Here is a 20,527-nt window from a genome sequence, read left to right on the forward strand (position 1 = left end):
AATTATCCAACATTTCATAGATAAGAGAAAAGTTTTTTAAATGAATTTGTCTAGAACTTTGTTTGTTTGTTTGTTTTGTTCTTTCTTCAATCATCTCACAACCCCTTAGAATTACCCAAATTCTTAGGACCTAACTCCCTAACTTTAAGGAGCTCTAACTCAACCAGGTACATCAGTAAAATGGTGTTTACACAGCGGTGCATAAGTTTCAGTGGTCTAACAATGTCATACATAATAATGTAACAGTCACAGTCATTAATTGTCTGCAGAATCAGCACTGGTACTTTTGATAATTTTAAGTAGATATCTGTGAAAATACTTATGAAATTTTTTTTTTTTTTTTACATTGTTGTACTGGCGCTTTTACTAAAGTTAAAGATCTGTGTGTACTTTCTCCACCACTGGGTAAAGACCTAGTGAATGCATGTTTCTCAGTCTGCCCTCTGCCCTCAGCGTGTGAGTCTGCACACGTTCTTTCAGGTATGTGGGCAGGGCTGTGGGCACTCAGTACCATACTGTGACGGCGAATCGCAGGCAGTGGATGCTCTGGATCTGCCCGCGCCAACGTGCTTCCGGTCACGCAGCCACAGCTACCTGCGGGCCATCCAGGCGGGTTGTTCCCAGGATGAGGATACGGCCTCTGTGGACTCAGACTCACCACCACCCACCACTACAGGCTATAGCTACAGCTCCAACACCAGTGAGTACCAGTGACAGGACAAGGTGGGACAGAGCTGCTGAAGATAGATTGCAAATAGCTGAAAGGGAGGGAATACATGCCAAATATCATCAACACATCCATTTTCCCTGCTTCACAACATTTTGTAAACAACTGAAAGTTGGAGATAGGACACTTTTTTGTATCAATGAAATCCATCAATTATACAAACCAGAATTAAAAACATATTTACTTATAAAGTACATGTAGAAATGATAAAACTTTGTGTGTTTAGTTAAGAAAAATATAAAGAAAACATATATTAATCTAGACAATACAACATACCTCTGTCTTCACTATAGGTAAAATTAATTTTAGGTGTTTTTTCTGCATGGTCTAGTTTTTTCATTGTGGGCAAACTCTGTTGGAAGAAAGCTCTGAACTTCAAAAAAAGTGCAACATATGAGATGTAGAAAATAGAAAAGATTTTTGCACTATATTGGTAGTAATATAATTGTTACATTTCAATCTGAGTGAGGAGTTTTGGTTACAAATTGCTCTAGCTCTAGTTTTAACAGTGAAAGTGCAGGACTGGGAAAGAACGTCCCTCTTATCTCTGAATAAATGAATCCAGAGAGAAAAGCAAACCAATTTTTTATGTTATCTGAACTATTGTGAACTGTAGAACTTAAAACTTTGACGCTATTTTGCTGCCAATACATTTGTGTACACTTTTACAAAAGTACATTGTTTGATAGAAAATGTTACTTTGAGGCACCTCTTTGTTTTCAGGGCAACATGTGTAATAATGTCTCCACCAACTTTCAGATTACATGCTGTGTTAGTGTCTGTTAATGAGGATTATGTGAACGGTAATGCAAAACGCAAATGCAGCAACATAAAATAAAAGTGAATCATATTTTACTGTTTTGGGTTTAAACCAACCAAATGAAACAGACAACTATTCTTTTTGGGGTAGTTATACAAGTGTTACAGTTGTGTGCAAAAGTTTGGGTAGTTCTGGGAAAAATTACACTTTTAGTGAAAATAAGTAAATACAACCACTGCAGCAAACAGACACTAATAAAATGAGCCTTTCTTCAAATGTTAATGCACTTTTACTTGAGGCTTTGGTGATGTCCCTCACGTGTAAGTCACCTTGGATAAAAGCATCTGCCAAATGAGGAAAAGTACATGTAAATTTTACTTTTCTTTAGATAAAAAATTAAACAGTAATCGTGGCATGTGCAGAAAGTCTGGTCTCCATACTAACTCAGTACTTAGTAACCCTCCTTTGGCAGATATCACAGCTTGAAGTTGCTCTTTATAGCACTTAAGAGTCTTTCTATAAGTGATTTATCAGTTTCCCCCCACTCTTCACTTCACTTCAGATTCTGAGATATTTTTAGGCTGTCTTGCACACACAACATGTTTAAGATCTTTCCACAGATTTTAAATGATGAAGTCAGGGGACTGTGAGGGCCGTTCCAAAAGCTCCAGCTTATGTTTCATGATGTAGTTCATTGTTCATTGGCTCATTGCTCTGTTGTAGAAGCCTGCTGCCTCGTTTCACTTTCACTTTCTTAACTAACTGCATGATATTTGCATCCAGAATTTGCTGATATTTACTTCTTCCCCTTACTTATTCCCTCTAAACTCTTGCACACTGCTGCTTGTACTGTTTAATTTTTTTTTTTTTTCAAATTTTTAAGTTCATGAAATAAAAAGTAACATGGAAATTAACATTTGAAGAAAGGCTCATTTTTAATGTCCATTTGCTGCAGGGGTTGCATTTACTTCTTTTCACTTCAAAAATCCACATAATATGTGATTTGCCCAAACGTTTGCACACAACTGCATGTATTATTGCTTCATACTGTATGTCTAAATGCATTGAAATTTCATATATGAAAAGCGTGTTTTTATATTGGACTTATACCTCAGAAAGTGCACGTTTGCTTTTACCATGATGTATTGTTACAGTCCATTACAATGTATTACATAAGATTATAATATTTTCAGCTATTGTTATACACAGTAGGATATGTGTACTTGCTAGACCTTTTTAAATTGAAATTATTTATAACATTAACTGTTATAATGGCTGAATTAACCTCCTAAGGGTTCACTATTAACCCCCATTATAACCTGCAGTTTCATTATTTCCCCAGCCAGGTATCCAGAAACCAATTAGTAGCCTACTCTACATCTAAAATAATTAATTGATTGATCAGTTGTTTAATTAATAGAAAATTAATCAGCCACGATTTTGATAACTGAAAAATTGTTTCATTTTTCATTTCATTTTTAAGCAAAATGCCAGAAATTCTCTTCTACCAATTTTTTAAATGCCAATATTTGTTAGTTTTCACAATCTTCTTTTTATACTTAACTCAACATCTTTGTGGTTTTTGACAGCTGGTTTGACAAAAAAGCTCAGGGAATAGTGAGGGGCATGTTTCACTATTTTATTCACTAAAAAAATCTTTCAATGTTTATTTGACACAGGGAAAAAGAAATTAAATTTGATAAAATACAACTTTACAATAAGTGACAACAATATAAACTAAAACAGGATGGAGGGCCCTTCATAATTTATATCCTACTTCAGTGGTGCAAATTTCTGACAAATTTGCATTAATTGACAGAAATTACATTGACCCAATATGGAGTAAACCTATGGTTTTTGGGGCCCCTGTCTTGAATAGGATAGGTCCGTATATTTAGGTTACTGGTGATCTTTAATATATAATATTTAATATATCCTATTATCCAAACATAATGTTGTCTGAATTTGTGTTGCCAAGGAGGTTTTAGTTTTGGTTTGATGTCTTGACTGTCACCGAGACTACCTCTAAATTATTTTGAAAATTGGCTTCGTTTTACAGAAACGTGTGAATAAATAACCAAATTTAGGTACAACTCCGATATGTATTTTTTATGTCTAGACTTGAGTCTGTTCCCGCGGCATGCAGAGACAAAATGAAACGCACCTACCGTGAACACATTCACATACAACGTTACCCTGAGTCTTAAGCCAATCACATCCATCATCGATTAGATCGAGGAGCTGAACTGTCCAATCGTTTGCAGAAAGCAGTAAACGGGGAAAACGTGGACTCCAATCCTCGTCGTCAAGGGCGTGTACTACAAATCTTTTCTTCACAGCGTCGTTGTGTATCTTACGGCAGGACACCGTAGCCCGTCTGCACCTCGTCTGCCTTTCATGAATGAACTGAAAATAAGGATTTTCGACTCAACCACGATACAGTAAGGGTTTTTGTCGATTTTCATTAACTGAGCGTTATTGTTCGGGCTGTCAGTTGCTGTCGGTGCGCTAGCAACAGCAAGCTAACATGAGCTAATGGTCTGGTAGGTTAGCTAGCTAACGTGGATGAAGAAAGGGGATAAACCCTAATACGAGTTGTTAGCAAGCGGGCGAGGTTGGCAGACACTAATGTGGCTGCTGTTGTCAGAATGGTGGTAACGAGGCAAAAAAGGCTACCGGTGGGAGCGTCTCTTTGTTGGCTCACTTACACATCTACTATATAATGCCTCCGGCTAACGTTACTCAACGTTAAATACCCTGTGTGGTAGCACACCGTAATGAGCGTTTACTGCTACTAGCACAAGCTAACAGTAGCTGAGGCGTCCACAGCCCAGTGTGGGCAGCCCGGTAACCGACTAGTTCGGCTAACCAAACCATTCTCATTTGTGAAAGCAGATAGATTACTGACACTGACTAATGGACTCTGTAATACAAGCCACAATACCTTACCGAATAGCTGGATTTAGAGATGTTTAAATCGTTTCTTACTGTCACGAATCATTGAAACCGAAAAAAACCATCCCGGAATTTCTTTGTGAAGGCACATAACTCGGGCTGATAAAGTATTTAAGTAATTATATCTGAACATTTAATGTTAAAAGATGAGGCAGAGTAGCGATTCTTTTCTCGTATCCCAGTCTCAACATGTGACAGTGATGCGAGCTCAGAGGCACAGGGAAGCAATGAATCACCTATCAGTCCATTTACAAAGCCAAGACTGACAGTCCTTTCTGTTGCAGATATGATTTATTTCGTTGTTCTGTCCTGACTAGATCAAAGTACCATTTGAAATTTAACACGTTGTTTCATAGTGGTAGAAGATAACGACTACCTCTGAGTTTTAATATTTCTCTTTTATATCACAGGTGGCATTCGTAGATCCAGATAGTGTCTTGAAAGCTGTCATCTGAAATGATATTACCTCAACTCCAACAACCGCAGTGGCTATTTCTGGCTACAATTTCATGTCATTTTTATTCAGTAGCTAGCTACCACGTGTTAAGACCTGAGGACACAATCAATAATTTATCCGCTTCCTGCCCTGTGCAGTGCTTTGCAGTTCAGCAGTTAGGACACTCCACTGGGCTTTTTAAGGACCACCTGACCTAAGAAAGATGTGCTCACAAAAACGTGTAGCATCAGAGCGAAACACTATTCTGTACTCACTGACACAATTGTTTGTATTGACTGAGAGAATTCCTGTTGAATATACTTTTATTCTATCCAATGCTTAGTAAATTATTTAATTTTTAGTCTCCCCAAAGTTGAAATTCACCCATCCATCAGACAACCATTGTAGCCACACGGCATGTTCATTGTATCCAGCACCATATTACACAAGACATGGTGTGTCTGTGTATTACCATGGATAGACTGTGAGTCATCCTCCACAGTATTACACACTCTTCCTCTCACACTCATTGATGAGGTAATCTCTTGACTGAATGGGTGAAGCAACTGTAATTTCACTGTAAGGTCAGCAACAGACAGGCTTCCTAATGATGTGTGTGGAGCTATTAGTTAACATGGTTAGACAGCATAGTAAAGGCATCTCCATTTCCTGAACTAATGATGTACTGCTTTTTGTCAGCTACTGGGAGAAAAGCTATTCTTGGTATACATTGATAGACACTTTTTGTGTATTACATTAGGAATGTTCTCTTCACCTAGCTTTTATGAGGCACTTATGAGGATTTGCTGTTTTTCTGTTGTGATAATGTTTGATATTTTATTCCTCAAGTTTTGGTTGGTCAAAACAAACAATCTGATACCATTATCTTGGGAGTTAGGAAATTTCGATGGGAATTTTTCAATATTTTCTTTTATAGATCTTAGGATTTGTCAAGAAAACAACTGGCAGATTAATGGATAATTAAAGTAATCACTAAAGTAATTACTTGCAGCCCTATTTAATTTTTTTGTTTTCATCATATGCAACTTAACAATGACCAATTGAAAGGTTGCATGTCTGAAGCACATCCTCACAGCCACACTGATGTAGACAAAATCTTCTTGAATGAAGGCTTTCAAGTGGAGATACTTGACCCACCAGTAGTTGTGTGCTTTTGACCTATGTGATATAGTTGTAAAAGAAATTTTCTAAAAAGTATCTGTTCTTTATTTCACAGCATTGTATCTAACTGAAATCAAAGTTGCTCAGATGTGCTGTGTTGAAAAGTATCCCACTTTCCAATCCTGAAAGGTTTGACCTCAGAGGCACTTGTCACATGTACTTATGTCAGCTGATTAGGTCACAACCCAGACTGTTGCCACAGTCCAACAGGTCAGAGCCACAGGAGGTCTTAAGGATATCAGGATACTGCCTATAAGAATGCACAAACCAAGTCTCCAGCAGTGTAAAGAGCAGACTAAATTATTTGGATTTTGTCTTTTGTTTGAATGGCTGTTCTCAAGGCAAGCTATTCTTTGCTTTTTATTAAAGATTTTTATGGTTACATTTACTTTTGGAAGACCAACCACAGTAATATGTTACAGAGAAGAAGTAGCTTGACTGTTAGTGAAATCAAAGCTGTTTGTTTTTCCACCTTATGTTTTGTTTTTGGTGTTGTCACTGTTATGGTCTGTGTGTTGTGTAAGTGGTTTACTTTTTTTTTCCTGTCAGTGTGTCAGCATTGTCTACTAAATGTCAGCCTGCCTCTCTCTCTGTCTTAACAGATCACACTCTCTGTCATGATGTTCGTCCCGCCTGCCGAATGATTTTCCGCCTTTCTACTCGTACTTCTGAGCTTGTCTTATTATAGCTTCTTATTCATGAAACTCTACAACATGAAACGTTATGAAAACATTTTTGATCAGTAGTATTCAGCCGCAGTAGTGTGAAAACCAAACGGCATCAACTAGTTGCTACTACTAATTGGCTTTGTCATAGGAAATGGCCATCTTGAGGCTGTCAGCCATCTATTACAACATCTACGATCCATACTTTTGATGCAAAATCGCCTATGCATATACACAATATTTGTAATTTCACCATCATACATAATGTAAATGTATAGTTCTATGAAACTAATGTTTTCCCAGCTGACATGAGCTGACATTGATTTTTGGGCTAAGACTGTTTTTTTTTTTTTTTAAATTAAGTGCCAATTTTTTTGTTAAGTAGTAAGTTGAACATAGGCCAGTTCTCTGCTCATATTTGAATATGCAGTATTCTGCTGAATGATGTCTCTTTTGTGCTTAATCTGTTTGTCAGAAGTCATGCTCAACCATGTGTCCTGGGCTAATGTTTCAGTCTACAACTCCCACAGCCTGTCAGCCTGCCATACTATCTTACAATAAGACTGCTAATCTAGGACGTAGGCTCTGCTACCATCTCTTTTCATGGTACTTGGCTCATGTACAGAGTTTCACAAGGCTTCATCCACAATAAGCTACAATACTCTTTAAAAAGCTTGGTGTGTACTTTGCTTTTGTATGTATTGAGCTTGGTGCTTTAGTAGAAACGTATGTGGAACCAGACTGTCTCCCCTTGCAAAGTTCACACTGCAGCTTAATTACACACTCGACTGTAAGTCAAATTCACTCAGGAATGAGCTCAGTGATAATCAAGACTTCCTACATACCAAACCAGAAGGCCAAACACTGTCACCACTAGAGAAACTAATGCTTTTTTAAAACAGCTAATGACAGCAGCATTGAAAATAGTCAATCGTGTTCACTCAAGTTTTAGTCTGCTGTGGAGGGCCCATTAGTGGTCATCTGATAGCTCTCAGACAGACCTGTTGATGGAGCCAGAGCATATCTCGGGTCAGACACTGCATAGCTTTCATAAGTGAAGCAATTTAGTTAACGTGATCATCATAGTGGCGTTGACAGCGTTGTAATTGATCTTAATTGTTTTCAGAATAAGAGAAAGCTCTTGGGCCCCTAAAATAAGTGACTCAAAGACAGCTGCTGTCCTCATTACTTGTCTCATATTTGAACATGTAAAAATTAAAAATTCTGTGTCTTTTCATTCTCTAAATAGGTTAGCTGCCATGTTTCCCACAATAGTTGGACTAGAACTGAAATTTAGCAACTTCTTTGATCAGCTGTGGACCTGATCGTTAATTAATGATCATTAAATCTAAATACCAAAGTCAAGTTCCGTGAAAGATATATTTAAACAAATGATGTGTTTTTGCAGCACAGCCCAAGTAAATTTTAGATTTTGAAAAATCCTTTTTAATAATCATAAACGTGTAAAGCATATGAAACAATGCTGACCCAATTTAAACAATGAAAAGTGTTGGGAGCCCAGAACGAAAAAGAATACAATGTGCTGCCACACTCCCCTCACGACAGACTTATCGTAAGTCTCACTGTTTTCTAAGACCGTGAGGCTGTAACTGTAACTCTTTGTTGATAAAAATGTCATTAGTAATGCAAAGAATAGTATCACGAATGGTAAAAAAGGAAGAATCCTTAGTGATTTGGTTAAATGAAGAGCTGCAGACAACGGCGTTACCTAATAGGTCATTAAGGAAAGGGAGGCTGTGTTAAAACCAGCTTCATCTCTGCATTCAAAAAAAGGTATTGATGATATCCATTTGAATGAGGCTATGATATAACATTGTGGGATGCCATTGTAGAGGGCCAGTTAAAACCTGCAGGGTGGTCTGGCAAAAAGTTGGACTTGGCTCAACTAGCAAGGTGCTTCATTTGCTAGTCAAATACATGCAAACCCACATTCCCACTGGATTACTTTGTGACATCAATGGTGTATTTTTACTGTGTGCCTCACAATCATCGTAACGAAAGATAAAATTACAGACCTTGTAACTTTCCAGAGTTGTAATATTCTCTCTGATAGTTTTATAAACCTCTCTGCAGTTTTTCGGTTTTGGAGAAGCAATCATATTCACAGATCTGTTACTCAAACTGGACTTCTTAGATTGTTTTAAAACAGGGCTGATTTCGTTCTGAATGTCTGCTAACACTGTTGCCTGTGCCATTCTTGTTATATCTTAAAACAATTGTGACATTTTAGTCTCAGTCACTGTTGCTTGCAGTAAGCACTTTGCAGTTTTCCCAACTGTATAGAAATTCGGCACTAGTCCAGCCACTGACCTGCTGGGACAGCCATCTTTGGAATTTAGCAGTTAATCATTCACATCTCTAATTTGGACTGTTATCCATTCATGCATTCAATGGCCAGGCCTTGATTGTGTTAAAAGACCTGATGATTGAAGGTGGCATGACCTTTAGGGTTCTGGAGAAGGAAATGTTTCAGCTGGAGGCTATTTGCTGGCCCTGCCCCAGACATACAGGGTCTGGGCAGCTTGTTCATCTCCTAATTCCCTTTTGGCACAATCCCCATAGGCAGGCATCACACCACATATTGCAGTAGAACAGCAAAATGGATTGTACTCTTTGTTAAATGTGCAAATAATCTGCAATTAGCCCATTTTGCTTTGACCTATTTGTTGTTGTTGTTGTTCATAAATCATGCTATTGTAGAGCTAATTGAGGATTGCACATGCGTAGTCAACTTTTCATGGATATTTGGCTTAGAATAGATGATCTGTTTCAGTGTAAATGTTAAGAATTAATTTTATAGCTCTGTGTCAGTAAGAGATGCACTGCAGCCTTGTAGACACAACAAATGGGAGGCATGTGTTAAGACTCAGGGTGTAATAGGACACATTAACTTTGGGAATGTCATGCATCTGTGCTATCAGTATCACAAGAAGTGTCTCATTCTTTCAGAATAAATGTTCCGTTGTTTTTTGCATATGAAGGTCAGGACTGCATGAGCAACTCGTGAACTACATGGAGTGGATTCCACAGCCATGTTTGTGTATGTTGGTGGGATTTAATGTGGGCTTTACTAGTGCTGTTACTCGCAGGCTGATGACGGAAGTGCAGTGCCCTCAGAATTACAGGGTGTTGGGTTGCTATTTAGATTGAAACCACTACCGGAGAGAATAAACACTACATTTTCTTGGATTACTTTCTTGGTCAGCTAATTTTAAAGCAATATTTCATCCATCATGTGTGAGTGTATGCTGTAGTGTGGCGAAAGTATTTGCAGTATGTTTTGCAACTCTGTCAGTCGTAGATTACCAGTCAACCAGCTGTTCAAATAGCATCCATACATTCTGCCCCAACACACCCCCCCATTCTGAAAGAAAGCCTGTGGTTTTTCTTGGTTTCTCAAGTTGATTTACTGTAGTCAACTCTGTATCATCCACCACAACCTTGCAGTCAGACTGATGGCAGGAAAAGAGGCACCAGTCCCATTCCTTGTGCCTGAGTCAGATTGGTCTTACTCACTTCTAATCCACTTTAAGGCCTCATTTTAATCTCTCTTTAGGATAAATGTGTTGAGCGCATTACAACACAGAAATCAAGAGTGTTGCTGTATTGTAAACAATTATGAATAAAGAAAGAGCATACATGTTATGTACAGTCGGTCTTTAGAGCTTTTTCATTGAAAACAGCTGCAGGTCGAACAGCGAAATAAATGAACTGAAACCAGCTATAAAGCTTTGTAAAACTTAAGGGAGCTGCAGATTTGAGTGACATTTCCCTCCAAGCTCATCACTACAAGTGACCCCCTTCACCTTGTAATTTCATACATTGTTATCATAAATATATTGTTTATAGCTGCAAAATATGTCTGTCTTCCTAGCACAAATGCAGTCCTTGTAAATTGACTGATGGGTTATTTCATTGAGCATGTGTATACTGACATGATTTTACCATGTAGATTTGTGTTTTCATTTGTGTAAATGTTAAGTAAGAGATTGTTATCAAGACATGTTATCAATACATGATTTGTGCAGTCCTGTACAGGATAACTGTGTTGTGGTTTGGCTAATCTCCACGGTTCTTCAGATGTGGGAGAAAGGCAAATAGGAAATTGCAAAAAGAACATTTTAGTATCTGAAACTGTTTGGTCGAAAATGGCTTTGAGCAGAGAAGACAGTTGTCCTGTCAGACAGTCTCCAGAGCAAAAGCACTGTGAAGGTGTGGCATGTAAAGGACGATCCCCTGAGACAGACTGACGTCAATGGAACACAACCAGCAGGTTTACAGGAAACATAGAGGTAGCTTTGAGTACATCCTAATAGAGGCAGCAACAAGAGCAAAGTGCAGATTTGTTTCTCAGATTAGCAATGTTAATGGCTTTATGTTTTGGTGCTCAGTAGGCACCAACTGACTTATGTTTAGTTGCTTCCTTTCTGAAGTCTAAAGGACCAAAGCGAAGGTTTCTCATGCTAAGCTAATTGTTTTCTATCTTTTTTGTATCTGTTTCTTGTCAGCAGTCAGTAATAGAAAGGCTCCTCCTCCAGTCCCACCCCGCACCACCTCCAAGCCCCTCATCTCAGTGACGCTGCAGAGCAGCACTGAGTCAGCCCAGGACACATACCTTGACCAGCAGGACCGTGGCAGTGAGGTCAACAGCCAGTCAGGACGCAGCAACTCCTCTGACAGTCTCTGTAGCATCCGCACGGGCAGTCTGGCTAAGGGAACCCAGCCTCCACCAGCTGCTGTCCCTGCCGCAATCCCTGCACCCACTGCAGGCTCTGTACCTCCTGTTCCAGCCCCTCGTGACCTCCCTCCCACCATCACTGTTGCCACCGCCACCACCTCCACATCTACCCTGCCCCAAAATGACACCCTGGGCACTGGAATAACCCTAGCGCAGGCCCCGACTGCACCCAAGAGGAAACTGTCCTCAATCGGAATTCAGGTAAGATTTGTCTACTTTTATAGTCAGATACATTAATGCTGGGAGAAGGCTAAAGCCACTGTCACACTTGTATTTGAATGCTTTTCTGATTTTTATTCAGGTGGATTGCGTTCATCCAATTCCAAGAGAGGAACCACTATTCCTGGCTACACCCCTAAAATTTCAGTCAATTGGAGTTCAAGTGGAGAACGGCAGGCCGTAAGTCTCTGCTCACATTTGACATAACAGTGAATGGGAAGCCATAAATAATGATCTGATGGTTTGTTCCAGTTTTCGTAAAGATGTTGCAAAGACAGAATGTGCTTGATAAGAAATGTAACGTATACACACTGTGATATTGCCATTAATGGTATCATTATATGAATGTATAATGAGACATAACAGGTAACTGATTTTCAAATGGCATCTTTAAAAGACTGTTTGACTTAAGGCTTCTCAACGACCTGCATAGTGTGTTGCATTCTTGTACACATCTGGCTGCTACATACTGTGATCAAATGAAGAGTATTTCAGTATAAAAACTGTGTGTGAGTCAGTCAGGAAAAGTATTTTATTTAATCGGAGATAGATCGATCATCTGAACTGAGGGCAGTGTTATGAGTCAAAGTAAAGCCAAAAGTTACTATGAGAGGGGGCAGTGGTGGCATAAATGTTGGGCAAGCAGGCTGCTTTAAGCAGGTTTGGTCCCGGTCTGGCAGAATAAATCTTGGTGGGGAAAGTGAAAGAGCAGCGACCACTGAGGTGATCCCGGAGAAAGACCTTTTAACCTCAAAGTGATCCAGTGTGTACTGCTCAGCAGGTCAGACTGTGTTCGTACTGGGCAGCTTCCAGGTGTGAATATATGTAAGTGTGAATAGGCTGTTCCTGAAAAAGAGATCCTGGCTGTCAGAGGTATTTTCCAGGTTAGATAAACATTCAAAAACCAAAAAATATACATTTTTCATATATTAACATATATTTATATGTTTTGTTGGTGAATCTGCAGCCTGTGCTAAGTGAGTAGGTAAGGTCATTCAGCAGTCAGCCTGGCAGCAGCACAGCTCTCTGATTGATGTCTTTTTACTCTTGTTTTGACTGTAGTGAGCTGAGCATAGTGAGAAACTGGCCATTTAAACTTTTCCATTGCACTGTAATTTCCCTTAATCACATTTGTTTGACAGCCCACTTCCTTTGCTCCTGCTCATTATCTCTGAAGCCAGCAATCCGCTACTTTTGTGTTGTAAACCTGATCTGTTGCTAATTTCCCTGCTGCCCCATCTTCAATACAGTGTCTTCTGACTTGTTGTGCCTCTTTGCAGTGGATGATGCTACACCATCATCTACCATAAAGCCGTGTCAGTTAAACTCACTGACCTCAAACTGTTCCCGTGGAATGTGTTTGACGCATCACTTTATTGTCTTATTCATTTAACTGTCTGTCAGGAGCTGATGTTTATGCATGTCTCTGCAGTCTCAGCCGGGACAGCAGTATGGCCTCCAGACAAAATACAGAGACTGAGCCTCAGGAGCCCCAGGATGCCGCACCCACAGAAAACAACATAACCAACTGTACTAACAATCAATCAGTGAATAGCGCTGCGCCCAACGGACAGGACAAAGCCATGGAACAGCAGCCCCTTAAACACACCTCAGTCCCAACCAGGATATCCAACTCAACCCAGGAGACTCTGGATCCAGCTTTAGACCCGTCCTCGTTGCCACCGCCAGACCCTAGCCTGGAGACCGGAAACTGCTGCGCCCATGGAGATTCTGTTCAACCCAGCACGCCATCTTGCCTCCGAGATGGCAACTGGTTTCTAAAGCTGCTGCAGGCAGAAACAGGCCGCATGGAGGGCTGGTGTCAACAGATGGAGAAGGAGACCAAAGACAATAAGCTCTCAGAAGAAGGTAAGTGACACAATTGCATAAAGTGGCTATCAAAACATTTAGGTCCTGTTTTAGATCACAGATCTGATTGCTGCATATCTCACTTTTCCTCGGCTGTCAGGATCAGCTATGATCCACTTCAGAGGGTGGTTGGTGGTGAACCTGCCTCAAACATCCTCCTGAGTTAATTTGAATGATCAGATTTCAATCTCCCCTGAATACTTTGTGGGTGCCTTTACACTCTCCTCTCTGACCCAAAACACGGCAAGTGTCAACATGTTAAAGTGGTCTTAATGATCTCACAATTACTTCATTTATTTTATTTTATTCTTTATTTGAACAGTTTGAAGTTGTGATCTCTTTTTCAAGGGAGACTTGACTAAGAAAATGATATACAATTTAAATATGGACAGACACACGTTGCAACTGTTTTACATTAAGGAAAACAATTACAAGTGAACTTTTAAAATCCACAAGTGAAATGATATGGTTTGATTTCAGTTTCAAAGTGTTCTGCAGCTCATTCCATTTGTAGGGAACATAGTTCTTGAAACCAGTTCTCCCAAGATCAGTTAAAAACATTAAGTACCGCATGTTAAAATATTCTGTGACCTGGTACTGTAAGTACGGTTAAATGAGACAGGTTTGACACTATAGCCTCATAGATAAATTACATACAATGCAGTTTCATTCTGTCAGTTAAGGATGACCAACCATGATAAAGCGCAGTGCACTGTGATACACAGAGGCAAGCTCTAAGGCGGAGGGAGAGCTAGAGCAGACATAATGGTAGATTGCACAGTGGCCCTCCAACTAGCAAAAGAGATGCATGATTTGTTTTTATACAATAAGTGAAGTAAAGCTAAGTAGAAGTAAGGGTTACTTACTGCACCTGGCTAGATGAGACATCACAAAGTTATTCACAATAAAAGACAAAAGAAAAGGGGGCGCCTCGATGGCTCACCTGGTAGAGTGCATATCATTAAGGCTAACGGCAGCGGCCTGGGTTCAAATCCGACCCGTGGCCCTTTGATGCATGTCATTCCTTCTCTCTCCCCAACTTTCCTATCTCTATCTCTCACTATAATAAAGGCATAAAAAGCCTGAAAAAATAACTTTAAAAAAAAGAAAAGAAAGAGAGAAAATACAGAAACATAAAACAAAGGCACATTATAAATGTAATAGAAAAGTACAGTAAGTGGCTTGTCATTTCAGTGATGTGAAGAATTGAATTGCTGCCCCTATTACCGAAGTTCACGGACAGCAGATTAGGCCAGGCCTCGTCCATGTTGACTATGGACAATGAGGCTAAGCACGACATACTCAATACTGCTATTGACTCACAGTAATGTTGCTCATTAGAGTGGGACTAAGCTTTGTTTTAGCTGTAATAGAGCCACCACAGAGTCATTTCACTTTCTCCCCTACCACAATATCACTCAGGCTTTTTGGTAGATCTATCTCTGCAGTGTCTTAAATATGAATGAGCAAGAGCAGACAAGCAGTAGAAACTCCATCAGATTATCATTCCTCCTGCTCTCTGTGGGCCTGAATTATGAATTTCCATTTACATGCAAATATTAGGCGTAAAATAACTGAATACAGAGTAATATGTTGTCCTCCCTTAGATTGAGTTGATAAATTACTTCTAAGGAAATCATTTACTGTCACAGAATGTTAAATAGTAAATGTTGGGATAAATATTTCATTACTAGACAACAGGAATAAATTTTACGCAGTCACCCCCTCCTGTGTATTGATGTAGCTCTCTAACCCTTTATTTACTGCATCTCTCAAGTGCAAAAGGACTTGTGTCTTTACTCCAGACCTCACAGTAGCAGCATTTTATGTCCTTTTTGTAGTGCTGTGTCTCTTTTTTTTTTTTCTTTTTTTTTAAGCTCTCAATGTTTCATTCTTTTGCTCATTCTTGTCAGCTTGTTGAGGATTTATCATGTTCTTCTCTTCTTTTGTAGTGCTGGGGACGATCCGCAGTGCAGTAGGCAGCGCTCAGCTCCTCATGTCACAGAAGTTCGAGCAGTTCAGAGGGCTCTGTAATGAGAACTTGGTGAGTGGCTCCATTACATCCAATTGAATCTCTCTTGATACGCTACTCTACTACATGTTTTTGCTAGCCTCTCAAGTTATTATTGATCTCTTTCATCTTTGTCCTGCCAGCAAAAATGTTCCTACACAAACTGACATGCAGAAGTCTTCCTGTTACATCCTCGATGATTTAGTCAGTCAGATTTACTGTGATAGATGAGCACTTAACTTGACTCAATTGTCAGCTGTTCCTCCTTGTCAGACATTCTCTGTTACAGGTCTAATATTGCTGAAATTTAATAATCTGAAAGTTGATTGGTGTCAAATGTTTTTTCTCTTCATCAGTTTCCTTAAAGAGAGGCTGACCAGGAAATGTGTGTGTGGGGACGGATGTGATTTATTCTCTCTGATATGGCCAAAGCCATTCATCTATCACTTCTCTATACTGTCTCATAGAACGTGAATGCCAACCCACGACCAACAGCACAGGACCTCGCAGGATTCTGGGATCTTTTACAACTCTCAATAGAGGACATCAGCATGAAGTTTGATGAGCTCTACCAACTGAAAGCCAACAACTGGCAACTTCCTGAGAAATCAGAGAAGAAGGTAATTTTTGGTTCTTAACAGTATTCAAAATACTAAAGCTCTTTCGAGTAGTAAGTCAAGTAGAGTTGTTGATTTATAGTTGAGGGTTAACAGGAGTACTGCTGTAGATATCTGTGAAGTAGGTTTTGATTTATAGTTGAGTTAGATTTCGCTCATTGATATCACCTATGCAACATTAAGCTTTATTGTGCTTTGTATTCCCCACATTAACTGTGTTAACATTCTTTCATTTACTTTGTGATACAGAGTGACAGTGGGATACACACAGATTAATAGAACTGGAGTTACATTCTGGTCACTTGCATTATTTTGCTGCATTTCGTCACAGAATAGGAAACTACTACAGTACTGCAATTACTGTGTTTACATTCTTTCACTGATACAGTGCAGTGATCACAGTGAGCCTAAGATTTGCTGTGTAATCTCTTTGCCAGATGTATGTAACTGAAAAGGAGAAGACAACTGAGAGTCTTTCACTAACTTCCTTCTGTCTTGACTCACATCACTGGCATCAGAAACATGTAGAGGAAAACACAAGCAGCCAGCCACAGTTGTTGCTTTTCCCATGTGATATCTCTGTTGATGCTGTAGCTCCGACAGTTAGTTACATCACCTGTTACACCATAGCCTACAAGATATCTTTGGAGACTAGGAGAATTTTTTTTAAATTTTCTTTACAGACAAAACTAGTCAAAATTAATCTGCAGATTAATCAGCAATGAAAATAATTATAGTTGCAGCCCAACTCAAGCTTAGAGGAGTTTATCTGTACATTTACTTTATAAATTGAAGCTTAAGTGATGCTCCTCGCTTCTAAGTCACTTTGGATAAAAGTGTTTGCCAAATGAGTAAATGTAATGCAAATGTAAATTTATAACTATAAAGCTATGCCTAACAGCTTACAAATAACGGAAAATCAACACCACTGAGGCTGTGTTTTCAGCTCGCTCAACACCGTACCTTATTCCTCTTCCTTCTCGACATGATTTCCTCAGGATGAAAACAAGCAGCTTCCATCATCTGTGCCAAAGAAGCAGTCTAAGCCCAGACTGTCTGCGGGGAAGGACAGGAGTGTGGACTCGGCTGTGGACAAGCAGAGGCAAGAAGCCCGAAAACGGCTGATGGCAGCAAAGCGCGCGGCGTCAGTACGACAGAACTCCGCCACAGAAAGTGCTGACAGCATCGAAATCTATGTCCCCGAGGCCCAAACCCGCCTCTGAGAGTGAACCAGCACCGATCATTGAGGAAAATCCTGACTCACTTCAGACATTCATTGACACAAACACACAAATAGATCTGAGGCGAACACACAGACGTACAACGGATGCACAGAGGCCGATCCCTCATAGCAGCACAGTTGATGACAGGAGAAATGTGGGGATCACAGGGCACCGAAACAATCCAGAATAATGCAGATCATCACCCTGCTTCCGTGGGACAAAAATAACATTGACAGATGTTTAATACTATTGTTATTATTGTTATTATTGACATTATAATAATTATTATCTCCTAAAGTATATCAAGACTGTCTTAAATGTGCAAGTATCTTGGATAAGGACATCCTGTACCTTGTGAGCTGAAGAATCTTGGTATCCCAGAAGTTTACTCTCTTAAAACTCCCTTCACTGCTGAGTCTACCGGCAAGTTGTGGCTGCCTGGTTTACGAGCTGAGCTACCATCCACACACACTCAGGACACACATGCAGGTGTACTCACTGTCCACAGAGTCTTCCTGTTCTCTATTTGTATTAGGCTGCCACTCGTTGGGTGTGGTGTGTACGCTTTACTGTGTAAGAATTATGAGATGGCGTTAATGTACTCAGAGGTTTAAAATGCAGAGAACCAGAGGAAGGCAGTAGCATATATATTATAAATATCACACTATTACAATGTTCATTTTGTAAATGTTGTATACCAGATTATTTGTTAGAAAGAGGTCAGTGTTCAGTACCAAGGTAGTTTTTTATAGATCAAGTACATGTACTGTCATGATATATTAGCACTTGATGCAATCATTCACTCCACTTCTCTCTCTCTCTTCCTCTCCTTTTCACAAACGCACACTACACAGTCTGTGTCTGTGAATACCCATTGTTAAAGTCTTACATTTGTTTGTTTTTGTGAAGGGATGTGAGGACCGACTGCCCAGCCAGTGAGCTATAGAGGAATGTATGAAATGTATGCATTTACAGCTCATGTTGACTTGATCACTGCACTTTCCATTCACCTCAGATCAAGTTCGCCCACCTTTGGTTGCCTGACCATTCTGACTTTCACTGCATCCTCATGTGATGTAGGGGACCAAGACTCACCACTTGACATGGCATTCCCATTCAAACAGACTACATGTGATAGGGTGGGGGTGTACTTGCTACTGGAAAGGAAATGGAATACATAGCAATAAATAAATCATATTAGAAGAAGCAATGCAGTAGGTACCCAGTCTTAAATGATTTAATTCAGCATCTCTAATAAAACTTTCTTAGAATGAAGGATGAATGTTAATTTCTTTTATGAACTGTCCTTGAAAAGACTAAAATCTCAGGTTGAACACTCAAATACATCAGTAAAACCACTATGAATTGATTATTTATTATATATCCTCAAATGAACTAGCCAAATGCTCAGAACCATTGCCAAATGTTTCAGTTCCAGACCTACTCAGTGTTCTTTAATAAGAAAAACAAGTTCACATAAGGTTCGGTTCAGTGAAGTACAGGCTTAATTTGACTGCTAAAATCCGCCGTCTCCTTCACTCCCCTTTCTAGCAGCTTGAACTCCCACCCGCTTGTTTAGAATGAAGAACTGTGGTACATTTCTAATTTAAATTGTAACGTCATTCGACACGTTTTGTGACATTCATTCGAAAATGAGGTGAACCTAAACATGTCTTGACTTCTGTAATTATATAAAAATTAATGGTGCTGCGAGGGATTTCGTATTGTGCCAAAATGGCAACGATCATCAACATTTCAGTGTCATTTGATAAAGCTTTTATTTAAAGTGATTATTTTATTTAATCTGCTCATGAGTTTAGCTGTCTGTGTGCATATTCTCAGCAAAGTTTGTTTGTGTTCGGCTCACTCCAGATACGCTATGCCTACACTTTCAGCATGGGACTGGAACAGTTTCCACATTTCAGTTTTCTCAAATGGGAACACAAGTGCCAAGGGTACATGAGTGGAACAGGGCATAACAATTACTCATGCACAAGTGTAGGTTGACTCACTAGTTTTTTTGTTTTTTTTTCTAGTAAGAGCTGGCTCTCCCCCTACTGGTCAGTCCTTGCGTGACACTCCAGACATCTTGTCCTGCTCCATTTTGAGTCTTTTAGTTAACATCAGACAAGAAATAAAATTGAGCTGGGAATGCTGACACAATACCAAGTTGTTGATTTTCTTATTCTCTTATTTGTATTACATCAACAATGGACATGTGCATTTCATTGTCCAAAGAAATCATTAAACATCCCTTTGCTACATGTCCTGGTCATCATTCTTGCTGTCTTTTTTTATTGCACTCATCCATAATACAATGGTAATATTAACTGCTATGTTAATATTACACACAAATAAATCATAAGCATTAGATTAGACCTTTTATTGTTACTGTGTAATCTCTAAAAGCATGGCCTTCTTACATATAAAAATATCCTTGCCAGTGAATTTTCAGTACTCCTTTAAATGAGTCTTGCAAATGATCTGAAACTATTCAATCTGTGTGAGGCATTCAGGGTATGTACTGTACGTAAAAGTTTATAACTGTGACAAATGGTGGAAAGTCCTCTCAGTTTTTCATATCATTTGAGAGCCGGATCCCTTTATTTGCCCACATACTGAACTTTAAGAGAGTGTGACCTGATCAGGGAACTTCAGTTTGTTTACCAGTACTTCCTGAGTTTCAAAGGGCTACAAAATGGACAAACAATGACCAGAAGGTGCAACTCTGAAGGAAGAATATATGGATGTGCTGTACAACCACCATGTGGACGAGGCAATGTTCTCTGGTTAAGTGATTTTTAGAATTTACGGAACTGTCTGAGACACAGTCGGCGCCGGTTGTCATGAATATCTTTGGAGAAAAAAATGGGTCATTGTGTACGCTTGATGGACAGAAACACACTGAGAATCATGAGCCCATTCTGACTTCAATACCCACCCTGTAGTGGCCGTCTCTCTCTGGCTACATATTCACTCTTCACATCTGTCCTCTCAGAGATCCAGCTTGGAAAATGAGCAAAAACTATGTAGTTCCAGATTATCTTGTACTGACGAAAGTTATTTTACAAAATAAGCACATATCTTACAGACAAAGGGTTGTT

General features: G+C 39.4%; 1 protein-coding gene across 6 annotated transcripts in view; it reads left to right on the top strand.

Annotated features, from left to right (window-relative positions):
* dlgap4a (discs, large (Drosophila) homolog-associated protein 4a) overlaps window positions 1-19,687 on the top strand; it is an 82,684-nt gene extending 62,997 nt beyond the window's left edge. For 2 of the 6 annotated variants that reach the window (XM_056384806.1, XM_056384807.1), the window contains exons 5-11: window positions 481-700; window positions 11,258-11,685; window positions 11,786-11,883; window positions 13,136-13,572; window positions 15,525-15,616; window positions 16,051-16,203; window positions 17,199-19,687. In XM_056384806.1, coding sequence (XP_056240781.1) covers window positions 481-700; window positions 11,258-11,685; window positions 11,786-11,883; window positions 13,136-13,572; window positions 15,525-15,616; window positions 16,051-16,203; window positions 17,199-17,423 — 1,653 coding nt within the window. In that variant the 3' untranslated portion in view covers window positions 17,424-19,687. Of the gene's footprint in view, window positions 1-453; window positions 701-11,254; window positions 11,686-11,785; window positions 11,884-13,135; window positions 13,573-15,524; window positions 15,617-16,050; window positions 16,204-17,198 lie in introns of all 6 variants that reach the window. The other 4 variants (XM_056384803.1, XM_056384801.1, XM_056384802.1 and 1 more) reach the window with 3 other exon arrangements.
* The last annotated feature ends 840 nt before the right edge of the window (window positions 19,688-20,527 follow it).

Source organism: Seriola aureovittata, chromosome 9, assembly GCF_021018895.1.
Source record: "Seriola aureovittata isolate HTS-2021-v1 ecotype China chromosome 9, ASM2101889v1, whole genome shotgun sequence".
Taxonomy (NCBI): Eukaryota; Metazoa; Chordata; class Actinopteri; order Carangiformes; family Carangidae; genus Seriola; species Seriola aureovittata.